Consider the following 12391-nt stretch of genomic DNA (forward strand, 5'->3'; position numbering starts at 1 on the left):
ATGTCTCTGGCAATACATGAGCTTTGTGTAATGGCAGGACAGTGATGTTCCTCAAGGGAACAGAGTGCTAAGACCTAAACATGTATATTGGCTTAGCAAAAAAAAAAAAAAAAAAAAAAAAAAAGGAAAAGAAAACCAACAAAAAAAAGCAGCTCCTACATTCAAGTAAGCCTTTTAAAATAATTACTGGCACTGCTAACAGTGCTGGCTTTCATCTGGATCTGCAGGCATCATCTAATACATAATTAAGATCTAAACGATAATAAAGGTACATTAAATTGCCTTGTGTGCATTGCACATTTTACAGAACACCTCCAATAGTGACACATTTCAAAACATTTTATACTCTTGATTCATTGTACACTCAAGTTATCTACCACAGGCACACAGTCAAGTGCCAGCAAAAATATCTGGAGAGGAAGCACTTTCTTCAGTGTTTTATAGTCCCAACTCCAAAAGATGGAGGAAAATCCTTGTTTTGCCCTGAAAGTCCCATCAGACACCAATGGGACACCATCAGATCACAAGCTGTGATGCGGCCAAGTGAGCTGTGCTGCATGGCTCACCACCCTGAAAGCCCCCTTAAGTATAACAAGTGCTGGTGTCTTCCTTTAAAACACATGCTGAGAGACAATTTCACGTGAGGCTGAAGGGTCCAGCTGGCCCACTGGCCGAAAAACCTGGCTGTCAGGCACTCTAAAAACAGCTGATGGGGAATGGAAAGGAAGTCGGGAGCATTTCCTTTCTAAAGGAGGTTTGGACATTGCTGGGGATTGTCCTGCCCCACCCCCCAAGGAGCCCCCGGCTTCCTATGGAACCTCAACGTCCAAGACACTGGGGAAATGCCACCAGGTTTTATAGAGGCACTAATTCTAGAGTGGTTCTAGAATTCCTTGTGTTATTCCTGTATTGTTGTTTGGATCACCTCAGTAATGCACCAATCCAGCACTGTGTCACAGTGTCCGAGGACCTTAGAACAGAGATCTTCAGCTAAGGCATCCATTATAGAAACAAGACTGAAGAATTACATTTTAGTTCTGCTGACGGGTCCATCTTTTAGGAGCACAGGAAGGGTGTAAGCAGCCATATGGAAAAATCCATTCCCGCATTTTTACTGCTGAAAGCTAAGCCTTCCCAAGAGATGCCGGGAATGCATTAAAAGCTCTTGATCCCGCTTAAGAGTTTCACCATTTCAGCCAGACTGCTAACAATTTAAAATAATGGTTAATTAATTAATCGTCTGCCATGAAACGCGTCCAAGGAGGCCGCATTTGAAATCTAATGGAGCAACGGTACTGCTGGAGTGTGCTGCCGTATTTACAAACTTGCGAACCCCGCTGCTGTGACATTCCGGACCGGTGTGACGGCGCGGGAAGTTTCGCCGCCCTCTCCCCCGGAGCCACGCACTGAGCTCAGCAGCATCCCTGCGCGCCCACCGCCGCTCCGGCTCTGCCCGCAGGCGGAGGGGGGACAGGCAGCCCGGGGCTGAGGGGCTCCGCGCCGGCACCGCCGCAGGGAGCACCTGCGGCCCCGCCGTGCTTCCCCTCTGGCAGCGGGGACACCGGGCAGGCACCTGCTCCCCGGGCAGACGAAGTTAGGCAGACAGGGTGTGCGCTGGCACACTGGGAAGACGCGCGCTATCTCCTGCGAGGGTTAACCACCCGCTCTGTGACCTCCCGTGAGTGGCGGCCAGCGGTAGCACCCGCCGGAGAGCCGTGGGAAGGCGTCCCTCCACCCGCCCGCAGCGTGCATCCTAGGAGAAGATAAAGCCAAGGCCTCGCTGCCGCCGGGGGCAGCCACCTCGCCGGGGACGAGGTCACGGCGCTTCGGCCCCCGGTGAGGCTGCCACAGCCGTCCTGCTGAGGTCGAGCTCAAACTTTGCTCTTGCAAATCGTGGCCGGACCTGTTGCCGGCGGGCTCGGCGCAACTCCCCTCCGCTCCTTTCAGCGCCCGAGCATTAACAGGCACACCAGACCCGCTGATCGTTGCTGACTTCGTGAAAGAACCGAAGCGAGGGTGCTGATAAGCTCTTCACGAAACGCTGACAGCGACCGGTTGTTAACTGCGACTTACCTACATCCTGTGCCCCTGAGCTCCACCGTCCGCGGCGTTCTGCCCGCACAGCCGCGCAGGTTTCCACAAGGGAGCGCATCGGTACGCCTCCACCGCGGCTGGTTGGGTGCGGGCAGTAACTTGCCCGCCAGGCCGTGCCGCCCGGGATCCCGGCACCGTCCGCACCTGCGAGCCGCGGGCCCGCTCTCGCCACAGCGGAGTGCAGGGCTCGCCGCTTCTCCGCCTGCCCGATCAACCTGCCGCTCAGCCCCGCGGAGGCAGCGCAGCCTCTGGGCAGCGCGCGGGGTTGCCCGCCCGCCGTCCGCGCTCCCCGCCTCCCGTCCGCCACCCCGGCACCCAGCGGGGCTGGCCCCTGAGCACGCTGCCCCACACACACCCCGCGGGGTCGCCCTCGCCAGCCGCCGGACCCACAGCCCCGCGGCGGCCCCACTCGCGGAGGGAGCGCCCTCGGGCTCGCCTTACCCGGTTGGCGGCGAGGACCTGCCGGTAGCGCTCCTCCTGCGCAGGCAGGGCAGGGAACTGTTGCATGGAGAGCATGCCCTGCTGCCGCTGAGCCCTCTCCACTGTGGCCGCCCCCCAACCAGTCTCTACCTCTGCCTTTGAGGAGCCGCGGCCGCTCGCTTCCCGCACAGGCACACTTGCGGGGCGGAGGGGCTCCGCATTTTGTGTGCTCGGCAGACTCCCCCTCCCCCCTCCTCCACCCAATAATAATAAACCTCCGCGAGAAAGCCGCCACATCCCCACCCCTTTTGCACACAAGGCTCTGCCCCTTGGGGACAAGCTGAGAGACAGCCCACTTGCTAATTTCGCCCTTTTAGCCATCCCCCAGGGAGGGCGGATGAAGGGGCACAGCCTTTCACCCTCCTCCCCGATAAAGGGCGTCCAATCACCCTATGAAGGGCTTCAGGTACCAAGACCAGCCTCAGCCAGGGATGACGGGCGGGGCAGAGACCCGCTGGGCTCGCCTCTCGCACTCTTCCTTTGGCCCGCCGGAGCTGGGCCGGGGCTGTCCCCGCCGCGCTGCCGGAGAACAGCCCCCGAATGCACGCTTTCGGCTGCGGCTACCCGAGGCCAGCCCAGCTTACGGACCTGGCGCGTTCTGGCCAGCCGAGCCGGAGCGAGAGTTAGGGCGGGGACGGCGAGTCCAGCCGTCCGCGGCTCCCGGGAGCAGGGTTTCTCCCTCTGGACGCTCTAAAGCGTTACGGTCACGCAAAGGCTTTCGTTGCACCCCAGCGATGGAAAGTTTCACGGGTACAGGGATCCAACGCTTTCCTGCGTAGCGCAGCGCTTGCCTTGCCCCAGCCGATCCTCCCCCCCTGCACAAAGAGGGCCGAAAGCGGCTTCAAGGGCTGCCTCCGGCACGGCAGGAGCGAAGGGGAAAAGGCTCCGGTTCGGCCTCCCCCCCGGGCCAAGCCCGTCGCGCCCCATCCCTCCCTTGCGAGGAAACACCTGCCCCTCCCCACATCGTCGGTCCTGACCGCGACCGAGCCAACACCGGAGAGGGAAAGGTGTTGCAAAGCAAAGCTCGTACGCCAATCAACAAATACCGCTTGGAGCCAAGAATGACAGAGCAAATCCCCCACCCCACGAGCCACCGGCTTTTAAAAGCCCATTTAGCTGCATTTGCTCCCTCTTCCTTGCATCTGCACCCAAAGATGTCCGGTCTGACTGGACCCAGGTGTGTGTACATCACTAAGCACGATCCAGTCAGCACAGTAAGCATGGTTAGTGGGTGGAACACACGCAGTTTAGGGCCCTTCCAGGAGCCACAGAGCGCTACCACTGGCACCTCAACTGGGTTCTGCAATGACGTTTGTAAAACAGGCTTGTGGTTTTTGCTGTGCATGGTTTAATGCTTCTGAAAGGATAAAATGTGAGTCAGAAAATACCCCAAAAATGTGAACCAGCACCTTGACAAGAATATGGCTCCTGGTCACCACTCCCAGCTATCAGTGGGGACGATAGCCCTTGTCTACAGTTTGTTTATGTATGTCTATGAAAAACACTTAACGATAGTTATTTTTCCAGCTATCTTTATTTCCATACCTTCAGATTTAGGTCGTTAGGTTCTGCTTGTGTGCAGACTTTGAAGAGGCAGAGGCTGGGTCCTCTGTGCTCCTGTAGTGCCACTGTACGTAAGTAACTCATGCTCCTGGAAATTCAACCCTGCCTTTTTTACCCAACCCAGCAAAGTCCCCTCTGGAGGAAATCAGTGGTTTTGTTCTAAAAAGAACTGCACAAACAATAGGAAAAGCATGGGAAGAGGCAGAAGCGAGAGCATTTATGCAAATCTTCAAATTGCTTAATGTAAACCAACACATACTGCGCTACAATGCTGCTAAAAAGAGGAATCAAACTATAATGCCTTAGTTATTAAGGTATTTTACAGAGATTAGTTAATCCTGTCAAAAATTACAGCAAGAACAACTGAAAACTGAAAGGCAAAAGGGGCAGTGCATGGCTCAAATGGCAAAGCCAGCTTGGCCTTGCATGGAGGATGTCTTCTCTTCAGCAGTGGAACCATCAATTCCAACCGCCAAGCCAGCATTGACTTCTAAACTCAAGCAAATTTCCTCATTGCAGGAGCCATTCAAATTGCAGTTTCCCCAACTACAAGAGTCAGCCTCAGCATACAGCACACAAAGCCTCAGTTGAGCTCTGGTACTGTTGGTAATTTAATGGAAATCTCTGCATAAGAAACAATTATTTAGATTAAATAATACTTGCTTGAATTAAGCCCTCAGAGTATGACTGATTTCCACACAGCTGCCATTTAGCCTACCTTGTGACTGACTTTAATACATCCCAGAGCTCATACTGCTGCACTGTCCATACCAGAAACTTGTTCTCTGGTAGCATGGCATACAAACATTTTAGTGCAGAGTCCAAAAATTCATTAACATGTAACCATTAGTGGAAAGAAGCAAGCATGTCTCACTATCTTACAATTAATTTGATTTCATTTGATTTTTCTTTTACCTTGCATTTCCCTTCCTAGTTAATGCAGACTGCTACAGTATCTTTGTTTTGTGATTTTCTAGAGTGATTGATTTAATTGAATGGTAAGGGCAGACACAAATACAAATTTACATTCATGAAGCAACAAAAAGGAGTGACTTAAGTGCCCATAGGTAACAACTGCAAACAAAGCAGAAGAGGGATATCTGAACTGAATGAAAATGAGGACAAGGCCCCCCATGGGCTGTCCACCCTCCACCTTAAAGCACACACCAGAGAGCAGCTACCACACACCAAGCTTCCACTGCCTAATAAATCAGCTATATTTCCCCATTTGAGGCAAAAAAAAAAAAAAAAAAAAAATCTACTAAATCCATTCCAATTTGTTTCATCTTAATCTACTTCCCAAACCAATTCTTGCAATTTTTTATGAGCAACAACATAAAGGTACATGATCACCTAATTCCAGCATTAACCTGAGCATTAACAACTGTCACTGCCAAAGAAACATGCCCGAAACTTACGCTGCAGTTATGTCAGTTACTATTACCCAGAAGTCTGCTGCTTTACTACACCAGCATTCAAGAACAAACAGATTTCCAACTTAGTTTTTGACGTCTTTATTGTCTGACTTGGTTTTTACATTAAATTAACACATGCAATGGCTTTGTCATTGTTACAGGGAACAAAATTGTCTAAGGAGGTTCCATTCCAAAACTTATTGACTGGTAAGCACCTCAGTCCAGCAGAAAGACGAATGCTCACCAGAATGCATTTAGGATCAGGAAAAGCATCCCCAGTTTTTTTCATTTTACACATAGCTGAATATTATTCACATTAAGTATCCTCATCATAGAATCATTTAGGTTGGAAACTACCTTTAAGATCGAGTCCAACCATTAATCTATCAGGTTTCTCTCTCAATAGTTCCCCTACCACAGCAGGTCAGATTATATCATTTGCTTTGCTTATCAAGATGCATTGTTAGTATAAAATGTTAACATTCAAAATATTTGCTCAATACTGAATAACAGGTGATTTTGTCTGTACCTTTTACTTCCAAAGGTTGTCATGCTTGCAACATGCAGCTCCAACCAAAAAAGGCAAAATATTAACTGTAAAAGTAATTTAGAAAACCAAATAGGAATCAGTGATTTATTAAGCTGCAGATTGCTTGAACCCCCACACTTTTTTTATGCCAAGAAAAAAATAACTGGTTCAGCAGGCAGACCAACAGAGCGCAGATGACTCAGATGGCTGGAGAAGATATACAGGACTGTTCTGAATAACATTTCAAAAATAGGTATGTCTCACATGTGCGAGGTTCAGACAATACAAATCCTTTAAGGGAACATGCCTACTCATACACACATTTGTGTGAATGGGATGAATTCGTAAAGACTGGTGTGCTTTCTTACTACAATAAAGATTATCAATAAGAAGCAAGTCCTCTCTCCAATATTTCACAGAAATACTGCAAAATATGCAGAAAAGAACACTAAGAGCTACTTCAAATGTATAATTCAAGTGCAGTTCAGTTTTATAGCTCTGTAGAGAGGGATTTCTTCTCTTTGCTGTAGAGGCAAAGATAAACTTTCCATTGTACTGCTTTTAAAGAAAAAGCTAGCAGTAAATAGAAAAAGGAGTTACATATGGAATTATCTTCCAGGCATTAATATTACAGAAAAGAATTAAAGTAATAGTAAGGAAAACAGTTTATTCTTTATCCTGTAACATAAGAGAATTCAGAGATGCAACTGTGATTGTAATCTCAATTAATTCTACAACTTTACATATGAATAGCCTGACACATCATGACAGAAATAATATCCATTTCTAAAGTCAACTAAAAAAACTCTATGAAGCCATCAGATAGCACTAATCCATGCTACATATTGTCAGCTTTTCCTCACCTCTTTCCTCTTTCACCAAACTTAGGTGAAAAATTGAAAAGAAACTGATTTTCCCCCCATTTTGTCAATCGAAAAGCTACTGCCTTCTGCAGCTTTCCTGTTCTTTTTTTTTCTTCCTACTGCTGCGGAACCACAATTACAATTGGATATCAGGTCAAATTAATAGCAGGTCCCTTTTCAAGTGGGCCCAAACCAACCAAGCAAGGTTTCGAACAAGCTGCAATCTTCTCTACTCATTCCAACAAACAGTCCCACTGCTTTTGCAGGATTTACAATGAAATTGTATGTCTGAATTACAAGGGCAGCCTAACCCCCTTTGGCTTTCACAGGATCTGGTAAGCAGTTTCCACTTAACCACAATGCTCAAGTCTCAGCATACAATTTCCATTAGAGGTTTAAAAATTCCATTTTCTGATCTCTCCCCTCTTTCCTCCCCCTGAATTTAACTTGCAGTCCCTCAGCTGAGGCAATATAGCTTCTCTAACAGTCTTGAAGCTGTGTAAACCTTTCAGTTCTACCAACCAACACTAATAGCCCAAAGCGAGGTATTCTAAACTGTCAGTAAGAAAATACTTGAACACTTAAAAGATTAGCCAGATAGTTTACACATTAGCAAGCACCACCCAGATGGCTTCAGAATGACACAATCACACTGTTACACTAGTCAATTACAGTTTTGCACACTATGCAAACATCCAAATGTGATATTTATCTATACAACTAGTCAAGTGATACTCTTAAATTCAATTTCAGATTGTTTCTTTGCTGTTGGTGATGGGGGTAGCGATGAGAATGCATCCCTGTATCTGAAACTACATCACATCCATGTTCAGCATATGCATCTCTCCACTAAATGAAGTTTTCAATTTTTTTTTTGTTGTTTGATTTTAAGGAAATAAGGACAGTGGTGGGGGGTAGACATGACACAACCATAAAACAAACCCCACGGTCCATAAGGGAGACCATTTTATTGTTGTGATACAGTTGACTTCAAAGACAGTTCCCATTCCTTTCTCTGAACAAAGTTCTGTCATGAGGCCCCAGAACATTCAAGCCTAAGTGATATAAAGTTCCCCATTAGTTGTTATAATTAAAACTGACCTAAAGCACAAAAATTATTGTGTGATACAACATAAAGACTAGCATAAGAATACTAATATTCAATAAACCATTACATAGATTTTTACAGAAAACAGATGTTCAATAAAGCATTTTATACTAACCTATTTTTAATATTATGGAGACAAGGAAAAGTAACCCAATATATAAATAGAAGAGATGTTAACGGATATCAGTCAGACAAACTACATCAGCACTTCAGTGTAGACTAAAATCTACTATTACTTTCAGTGTCTAATTTCAGTTTTGTGCTGTGAATATAACACAAAAGGTGACATTTCCTCCCTCCTCTGCACTTGGCAAATAGTGTACATACATAATCTATGCATATTAAGTTCTGTTACACATAGACTAATGTTCTAGGATTAATAGCTACCTTAAAGCCCAACTGAGATATATTAAATATTGAGTTGGTTGTTTCAGTCATTGTAGACCATGAGCCATGCAACCATCACAACAGCAACTCCGAACATCGGCAGCATAACAAGGTTCTTGTATTTCTGCCATGATGACTGTTCAACTTCTACTTCATCCTTTCTTCTCTTATTCTTTCTTCGCCCTTTTAATCTGTTTTCAAAAGCTTCCAGTTCAGCCTAGATGAAGAAAACCAGAAGCAGTTAACATTTGTGTCATAATTAAAAAGTGAAGAATATGCAGATTTTAAATACCATTCCCCAAAGCCACTTTATAATAATAACTGCCAATGGAAGTTACACAACTTACACATCTCTTACAGACGAGATGCTAGCACTAATCCCATGGTTGCAAAGCATTTCGCTTCCAAGTATTAAGCTGCTGTTTATTTTCCCATAAAAAACACTGCCAAAATACAGCCAACTGAAGTTTTACATTAGATCCTTAACTCAAACTGAATGTTAAGACAAAAAGAGATTATTTCCATTAAATGTGTTAGCAATACATTATTTTACATTAAAAAGCACTCATATTTAAGCTATTACAATTACGTATCTGAAAGCATAGGCTGAAATCTTCAAAGATCTCCCCTGCATAATAAAGATACACTGCAAATATAAATTAAATAAAAATCTCTCCTCTTTCTTCCACTTATATTTTGTAGGCTCAGCTGAATTTTAGATTAATAGCTACAATCTTAGACATGCACAAAAATATGCCATTTGTTAAGTGTTATAACAACACCTAGTCACTCATATATGACAGTAGTAGGTATATAGTGTCCTTCAAAAGAAAGCCCATTCCCTTAGGCCCAAAAATGAAGCAAAGTCACTGGAAAAAAATCAGAAGAATGCCAAGCTTCCACCCAGAACAGCAGTTTCAGGGCGATGCCTGGAATGAACAGTAAGATCCTCTGATCCCTGTTCCTCATCCCCTTGCACACTCTTTATTGTGACTTAAGCCCAGCTGGCAACCAAGTACTGGGCTTGGTGGGATGGGGAACAGAATCAGGAAAAGGAAAAACCTGTGGGTTAAGATAAGAACAGTTTAACAATTGAAATATAGTCAAATATACTACTGCTACAAATAACAAGAGTAATGAAAAGGGAGATAGAGAGAGAAGAATAAAACCCAAGAAAACCAAGTGATGCACAATACAATTGTTCACCAACAACCAACTGATAGCCAGTCTGACCCAAGCAGCAATCTGCCCTTCTGGGTTTATATACTGGGCATGACGTGCTGCAGTATGGAATACACCTTTGGTTAGTCTGGGTCAGGTGTCCTGTCTCTGCTTCCTCCCTGCTTCTTGTGCCCTTCCTCATTGACAGAGCATGAGAGACTGAAAACTCATTGATCAGGGTAAGCATTACTTAGCAACAACTAAAACATCAGTGTGTTATCATCAGCATTGTTCTCAGACTGAAGCTGAAACACAGCACTGCACCAGCTACTAGGAAGAAACAAAGATTGTATCCACCCTTTATTCCATACCATTTACATCATGCCAGGTCTTACACTTCCCAAAACATACCAGTTAACCACCATCACCTTTCCTGTCCTTTGATACATATACACACAGGTAGCATTCCCTCAGTCTATGTACCATCCCTATAAAAGTCCACCGAGTTCATTTAGTCCTTGACTTTGGGCTCCATCTGTCACAACAGTCTTTCAGAGCAGAAAAGATGTGGTGCTGGACTGTTGCATGCTGAAGCCAATTTTGGTTCCACCACCACTGCACTTGTCTGGTTTCACCAAAGTTCATTTTTCATTAAAGTGGGTGATTTTTACTGTAATACCCTTGATATGGCATACAGACACCACAGAAGGGATAACAGTGCTATATAGCAATTAACATCATACAATCCAAGTCATTGGTTATTCTTACCCACAATCAAATCCTCTTGAGGTACACATCAGACAACCCCATCCTCCACATCAAGTGCACCCAGGTCCCTGAGCAAAAGCAATCCCACGAGTGGGTTTGCCTTTACCTGAAGCAGGAATAACCCAGACTGTCTTCCCCAGCAAATTCTTCATGTGCACCACGGGAACTTTGTCCCCCTCTACAATATGTAAAAGTTCTGACTGGGCTGGGCCAGCCCTGTTGGCAGATCCTCTGGTGTTGACCAACCAGGTGGCCTTTGGTGAGTGTGTATCCCAATGCTTGAAAGTTCCCCCACCCATCGCTCTCAGTGTAGTTTTTAACAGCCCATTGTACCGTTCGATTTTCCCAGAGGCTGGTGCGTGGTAGGGGATGTGATATACCCACTCAATGCCATGCTCTTTGGCCCAAGTGTCTATAAGGTTGCTTCGGAAATGAGTCCCATTGTCTGACTCAATTCTCTCTGGGGTGCTGTGTCGCCACAAAATCTGTTTCTCAATGCCCAGGATAGTGTTCTGGGCAATGGCATGGGGCTCCAGGTTGGAGTATAAAGGGGTATAAAGCACATTTTTCACATCTCACCCACTCCAGACTGACCCAAGAACTACTGCATGAATGACTGCTTTTTTTGCTCAGAGCCCCGGGGGAGGGGGGGGGGGGGGGGGGGGGGCGCTACTAGGAAGAAAATTATCCCAGCCAAAACCAAGACACCTTTTTAAAGGGTATCAAGATAATACAGACAAGACTTATTTTAGGGTACAATGCTGGAATTAGACATCCTGGAACAAAGACTGTAAGACTGGGATGAGACTCTAATGAAAAGACACCTAATTGCTATGAAAATCAGAAAATATATTCTAAGAAAGGCTAAAACCAGAAAACATCTGATGATTGTCTGGATTTTAGGTAAAGTTCTCAGCTACTAAGGAAAATATGGGCCAAAGAACTAGGGAGCAGAAAAACTAGAACTGGAAGAGAGAAAGGAGACAGGAGCAGCAGAGTGCAGCAAGCCAGGACTGGCTGGGCAAAAGACACAAGATTAGGCTGAAGCGGAGGAAACGTGGACAGTGAACAGAGACCAAGTCTGGCCACGAGAGGAGATAAATCTACATGACTACTACTGCAGTGCTGACAGGAAGAGAGGGACTAAGACAATAAGGTGGGTGCGTTGAAGAAACAAGAATAAGCCTGTTTCGGGAAATGGACAGAGAAGTAGTCCAGTAAATACAATTTTCCTTTGGAATTCAAGATTGCCTGATGTCTGGTCTTCCTCCACTGACAGCAAATAGTTGTCAGATTTTCACAAAGCAGATCTTACTTTCCTTCTTGTGCTAGATACCACTGTTAGCAGGAGAAAGGGACCCATTTTGATGTCCATTCCTTTGTACATAATAAAGGCAGAAATTGTTGGCAGTTTTGTGACAATATGGGGGAAAAGTTCAAAGTTCCACACCCTGATATCTGAACCAAAATTGATTCCAACTGGCTAATCCTCCTTTAGAAAAGCAAAGTATTTTAATGGAACAGTTTTTCAAAATTGAAAATGTGGAGGAAGTGCAGAGTTCTTGAGGTTTTATAGATAATATGGCAGTATTTCATCTTACATAGATGCTAAATAAAACTGTGGGCTTCTATAGTTACCATATACTTGTGCTCTCTAAGTTTTAAAGCAGAGTGCTTCATGAATTGCAGTAATCTGAATTAAAATATAGGCCTCGAACAATTATATAACAAGTACTGAATTGCCTTCCTAGTCATCTTTATAAAACCCCAGCTAAAAATAGATACATCATAAAAAACAAAACACAGAATGAGAAAAGGTTTGTGGGCACAGAATAAGAAAAAAAAAAAAGACATCACTATCCTTGAAAAGCTACCTACAGGTTTTATGTAACTGTCATCATCCCCAAAGTGCCTCTTCAATGATCTCTGAGCAATAAAGTAATGGTTGTGCCCAGTCTTCAAGCTACTTTAATTTTTCAAGCTAAACAAGCTCTAGGCAGGGGACATGCTTGACTTCTGTAAC

General features: G+C 45.3%; 2 protein-coding genes across 3 annotated transcripts in view; both read right to left on the reverse strand.

Moving 5' to 3' along the window:
• Positions 1–2963, reverse strand: part of CORIN (corin, serine peptidase) — a 144298-nt gene extending 141335 nt beyond the window's left edge. For both annotated transcript variants that reach the window (XM_061472008.1, XM_061471999.1), the window contains exon 1: positions 2536–2963. In XM_061472008.1, coding sequence (XP_061327992.1) covers positions 2536–2895 — 360 coding nt within the window. In that variant the 5' untranslated portion in view covers positions 2896–2963. The remainder of the gene's footprint in view (positions 1–2535) is intronic.
• Positions 2964–5635: 2672 nt separating this feature from the next.
• The window catches only part of NFXL1 (nuclear transcription factor, X-box binding like 1), a 47375-nt gene continuing 40619 nt past the window's right edge, over positions 5636–12391 (reverse strand). The window contains exon 22 of the mRNA XM_061472019.1: positions 5636–8656. Within this exon, the coding sequence (XP_061328003.1) occupies positions 8483–8656 (174 nt within the window). The 3' untranslated portion in view covers positions 5636–8482. The remainder of the gene's footprint in view (positions 8657–12391) is intronic.

The sequence above is a fragment of the Pezoporus flaviventris genome, unplaced genomic scaffold (genome assembly GCF_033815535.1).
Source record: "Pezoporus flaviventris isolate CSIRO_AGI_PZ_B2104156 unplaced genomic scaffold, CSIRO_AGI_Pfla_v1 ptg000002l, whole genome shotgun sequence".
Taxonomy (NCBI): domain Eukaryota; kingdom Metazoa; phylum Chordata; class Aves; order Psittaciformes; family Psittacidae; genus Pezoporus; species Pezoporus flaviventris.